The sequence below is a fragment of the Limanda limanda genome, chromosome 20, assembly GCF_963576545.1.
Source record: "Limanda limanda chromosome 20, fLimLim1.1, whole genome shotgun sequence".
In the NCBI taxonomy this organism is placed as follows: Eukaryota; Metazoa; Chordata; class Actinopteri; order Pleuronectiformes; family Pleuronectidae; genus Limanda; species Limanda limanda.
The window spans coordinates 4,935,896-4,941,230 of record NC_083655.1 but is presented as its reverse complement, the minus strand read 5'-3'; the positions used below and the strand labels follow the sequence as shown (position 1 = coordinate 4,941,230).

General features: G+C 43.2%; 1 protein-coding gene across 1 annotated transcript; it reads left to right on the top strand.

Moving 5' to 3' along the window:
• Nucleotides 1-787, top strand: si:ch211-161h7.8 (thiosulfate:glutathione sulfurtransferase). Its single transcript, XM_061094326.1, has 3 exons — nt 1-133; nt 229-391; nt 730-787. The coding sequence occupies exons 1-3, from the start codon at nt 1-3 to the stop codon at nt 785-787; spliced, it is 354 nt and encodes a 117-aa protein (XP_060950309.1).
• The last annotated feature ends 4,548 nt before the right edge of the window (nt 788-5,335 follow it).

Sequence of the window (5,335 nt, the reverse complement as noted above, 5' to 3'; positions counted from 1 at the left end):
ATGTTTCCAGCTTCAGTGGTGACGTACTCGCAGCTGAAGACCATGTTGTCTGTCTGTGACATTCAGCTGTTCGATGTGAGGAATCCTGACGAGTACCAGGCCGGACACATCCCAGATGCCATCAACATCCCATGTGAGACATAACATGTTAGCCAAAGTAGGATAACGACGGTTTTCCATGGGTCCTTTTTAACTGCTATGTTCTTTGCGCGTGTGTGTGCATATCAGTGGGAAACCTGGAAGAGTCCCTGAAGCTGTCCCCAGAGGGCTTTAAGGACACATTTAAAGTGAAGGCTCCTGGGAAAGGTGACGACAACATCATATTTCATTGCAAAAGTGGGAAAAGGAGCGCCAAAGCACTGGACATCAGCCGGCAGCTGGGATTTAGCAGGTAAAACAGCAGAGTCTGTGGTGGAACACAGCGGCACAAGTTACATTAATACATTGTAGAATCAACTACAACTAATTAATGAATGAACTAGTTAGTATATTTATCTATAAATAAACTACTCTATTTAAAATTGCAAAAACACATACAGACATTTGTTTTACGTTTTATAATTCATGAATGCTTCATTATTATTATGAAATATGCAGTATCATACAACTAGTTTTTGTTACTATGACCCTATGAAAGACCAGTTTAAATAAAACTGGATTAACTGTTTAACTGGGAATTAAATTCCAGACAAACTAATTCAGATTGTGACTTGTGTTTCTTCTTCTCAGGGTGAGACACTATGAAGGAGGCTACAGTGAGTGGGCCGAGAAGAATGAAGAAAAGTGAATCCTGGCTGAATTCTGCTCTTTGTAATCACACAAACTCCATTATTGAAAATGCAGCTACGATATGGACAAGACGTGACACATGAGAGTTTCGGTTACTGTTAATTAATATCATATTTACTGTATGAGTTTCTGTTTGCATTCACATTTACTGTCACTTTATTAGTCATGAATTTCTCTCCATATTGACTGTTTATTAAAAATTAAATAAGAAAAGAGGATTTCACTTCATTGACTTGTTACAGTTTATTGACTGATTCAAAGTTTACAGTCGGGTTTGTCAAGTTGTGCTGTTTTACTTTTAGATTAAATGATGACAAAAATCCATTGTGTCTTTGTGTCCTGTGAACTTCGTTACAGACACACATTACACACTTGTTATGGCAGCTTTTACAGTTATATCATCAAGGTGACTGTTGTTGTGTAACAGCCAACAATGGCAAATGTAGTATCTATTTTTAATTTCATTGCATTAGTTTGCAAAAAATACAATTCAGCTGCAAAAATAGAGCAATATCAAGAAAAGGTAAAAAATAAAAGAATAAAAGCCAAAAAATAATCAGGAAAGTCATACACTCATAAAACAAGAAAAATAAAGGTTTAGCTCAAATATAACAACATATTGAATGGATTTTGAAAAACACAGCTGCATTATGACATCACATAAACATTTATTTTTCTGTTTAACTTTGTGTCATTTGTCTTAAGTATTTTTGTGTACACTTTGATTTCATATACCTCCTTTAGTCGGGATTGTGCCATAGAAGCAGTTTGATCCCTGGGCCAGAAGATGGCGGCAAAATTTCAACCAACACAAAGACAAATGTTCATGTCCATGTTTCCAACACACGTTTCCTTTATCGTTACTGTAGTGATGCGCTCTCAGGCCTGACCTTCACACTGGTATTAGTCCAGACAGTTCCAGGTCCTTTTAAGAAACAGATCTGTGAGCAGCTGTCAAGACCTGGATTGACACAAGGTCTGCACATCACTCAGTCAGAGGGTACTGCCACCCCCCACCCCCCTCCACCTTCCCATATATCCACCCCGAGGGGCTATTTGCAAAACATCAACTGTATAGCAGGTGTGTGTGTGTGTGTGTGTGTGTGTGTGTGTGTGTGTGTGTGTGTGTGTGTGTGTGTGTGTGTGTGTGTGTGTGTCTGTGTGTGTTTGTGCGCGGGGGTGGCTGAAGGAATAAATGCTCTGTTTATGATCTCGGTCTGGAGGTCGTGAGAGGACGGATAAGGAGCCTGGACAAGCTTTTAATCCAGAACACCTTCCGCTTTCTCTTCTTCTCATACATTATAAATCACCACGTCAGTAAGGCAACAGCAATTTCAGAAAAAAAAGCACTACACACCTCCAGATGCTTCCATTCATGTAGGAGAGGCTGAGATTGATTCTCTGAATGTTGCAGAGTGTGCATAAATGAAGGTGAAGGGAAATCAGTCTTTAGTTGTTGAATGAGTGGAGGAGCAGGTTTGTGCTGCAACATCATCCCAAGTCAGAATTCAGCATGCGTCATGGACATCGCACACACTTGAGTTCTGTCAAGTTACAAATGCACGGATCCCTGCCAGCTTACAGTGCGATGCATTAGGATTCTCTTCAGCTCTGAGCGGCACAGGAGACATTTTCCAGAGTGCCGCCAATCGAGATGAAGGATGAGTCAAATTTCCAATGAGCACCAAGGACAATGTGGCCACCTTGAGATGAGCTCAAACACAAACTGACTGCGGGTTCATGGTGAAAAACGACGATTCAGGTTGTCAGCTGTTGTGGTTACAAAGAGCAGGTCATTCATCTCCGGCGTTGTTATCATATCTACACTGTGACTTGTGCTTTTGTTGCCATATGTTAAAGATATATGGAAACAAGAGCCATGTTAATGTAATTAAATAACCCTCCATTGTGCATACAATTGGGTGCCAGAGAAAAGTCTTACACAACATAACGGGACTACTTCTGCAGGTTGGAAGAAAGAAATAACACCTTCCCTTGTTTCATTGGTTCGGTCTCATTGGTTGGGTCATGTGCTGGAGGAACCCCTGGGGGGCTTATTCCTCTTACCTTAAACTGTCATGTGGAGGATAGCAGAACCAGGCAGGCTTGCTGGGAGTGTGGACTTCCTATAAGACATTTTTTCATCTGCACTGAGATTTATTTTTGGCACTTCGTATATGTGGAGGAAGGGGGTTTGTGGACCCATATAGAACACATCTATACATTTCTTTCAAGCATTGACCCAGAGTGGCCTGATTTACTGGTTTTATTAGGTCAACGTTAGACTATTTTTAATGCGAATGTCACTTCCAGCCCAGCCCGACCCAGACTGGTTCAGGGTCATACTGAGGAATACAGCCACGGGGCAAGATCTCAGCGCCATCCAAGCAGATGTAATAACTCCTAAATGAACGAGTGGGGGGAAAAATATTCATGATTGAGTGATGAATCTTTATGTGACTGTAATAATTGGGGACATTTATTCGCTCCTGCTTCACTTTTACGCGGAGGAAGGCGCCACCTGACGTCTCCATTGGATCCAGACGCGCTCCACCGGGGAGCGCAGGAGGCACAATCAAAGTTTGTCTGTCACGGAGCCGCTGAGCATTGTGCGTGTGTTCAGCGTGCACCTCCATCGAAGAGGAGAACCCGTCTGAGAGACTCACACATCCACATTCTCCCCTGCGCCATGGCACCGACCTCCCGCTCCTCCCGCTCCCTCCGCTCGCCCCGCAGCTCCGGACGCGGTGACCGGACAACTTTGAACTCTGCGCGGATGATGCTTTTCCTCTGTGGCGTCTGATGAATCCTCCACTGGGAAACAGAAACAGGTACTTGGTGTTTTATTTCCGCCTTTACGCACGCGTTGAAAGTGGGGTTTTTATTTGCTTTTGCTCCACTGTTTGTTTGTGGAATTCTTCTGAGCTGATTGGTTTACTAAATGTGCCATCCTAAATGCGTTTTTTATGTGTAATTACTCTTCTGGACGATATTTGAACCCAATCTCTCCAAGCATGATTGTGAAGCATGATAACGTGCTTTCCGATTATCAGTTTTAATTCAATTTTGCGATCAAGCTTTGATTCCCTGGCAGCTGTTAAGCATTTCCAGACTTAAAATTAACACGGAGGAAAAGCAATCACCTCATGTGAGCGTAACCTCAAATTAAATGATCCACAATTATTATTCTTGAGTTCTCTTGAGGTCTCTATGTGGTTAAATACAGTGAAACACTCTTCCTTCCCTCAATTAAAGGAGCACACACACTGAGCAAGTGTGCGTGCACCTGCAAGCATTTAGTGAAGCCCACTTGAAGGTCAGAGAACTTCACATTAGCAGTGACTGCTGGAGGTTAATGGGAGACACAGGTCCAGGCAGCAATAGAGTGAAGGGGGAAACAATTTGAATTAGTAGTTCGGTTCTACAAGTGCGAGCAGACCATTAACAGCAGCTCCATGAAACCTTGTATCACCAAACAAGAGAAATAAGGAGTGTGTGCATATATGTTGTGGGTGTGCATGCATGTGGTAATGCTTACGTGTTTAATGATTCATCTTCCTCCTGATCTGTGGCACCTCATTTTGTGCCAAACTCAGGTGATCGGCGTCTGGTTTATCTTTGCTTCTCCAGATTCTCAATAACATGATACTGCAGCCATTGCGGGGAAAGAGCGGAATTATAGACTGAGGCAATCTTTACAAGGCTCCTGGGTTCGAGCCAGGTCTAAAAATGTCCCTGGTTTCTCAGACTTTTTCTGTCACAGAGAGAGAAGAGCTTGGATAAGATGGATCCGTTTATTTAGCATCTAGACTCAGGGATTGAGCATTGCCTCAGCACTGTTATCTGGACTCGTGCCACATAGGGAGGATTGGGAATAAATGAGGGAAGGATGGAGTGCAAGGAGCAGAGGCTGGGACCGGAGCCAAGCGGACCTCTCAGGGTGGCAGCACGGAGTTATTACCCCCTCCCCAATGAGCTAACCTCACTGACAATGCCCAGAGGCACGCAGCCAGCCCCTCATTAAAGTTGCCATCTCTGTGTAGTAGTTTGCATCTTGGTTAGATTTGTCTGAAACCATTTACAGGAAGGAAAGGGGGCTACATTTTAAAGGCTGACTGGAACCATCATTAATTGATTGGGATGTTGATGAAAGTTTGCCGTTAAGAGCATGGATTTCTGCTGAGTCTCATATGGAGTTGATTGACTCCATAAGTATCACGAGGAGGCATCAATATGTACATCCGCTTTCCATGCAGAGGGAAAACACTTGTGCCAGGGTACAGCCAACAGAAGTGATCCACAGGCAAGGAGCATCACTGCCGGGAGGCATTTCAAGCATTTTATTTATCAGTTCATCTGCCTTTAGTTGCTAGGAGCCAGTTTCCCAGAGGTCTGCCACTATCATCTGAAGGGCAATATGCTGCACTTCCATCTGACTAATGAGAAATGATGTCTGTGTCTGCATGTGAATCCAAAAAAAAGAGGAAGTTATGTGACGCCTGCTCTTTTCCTTTGATAGGTCTGCCAAACATATCACCTCCCATGT

What these genes read in the sequence shown, in the direction of transcription:
- si:ch211-161h7.8 (XM_061094326.1), top strand. Translation starts at nt 1, where the DNA reads ATGTTTCCAGCTTCAGTGGTGACGTACTCGCAGCTGAAGACCATGTTG. An exon ending in AGATGCCATCAACATCCCAT is followed by an intron (nt 134 to 228) that starts GTGAGACATAAC and finishes TGTGCATATCAG; the next exon opens with TGGGAAACCTGGAAGAGTCC. An exon ending in CGGCAGCTGGGATTTAGCAG is followed by an intron (nt 392 to 729) that starts GTAAAACAGCAG and finishes TCTTCTTCTCAG; the next exon opens with GGTGAGACACTATGAAGGAG.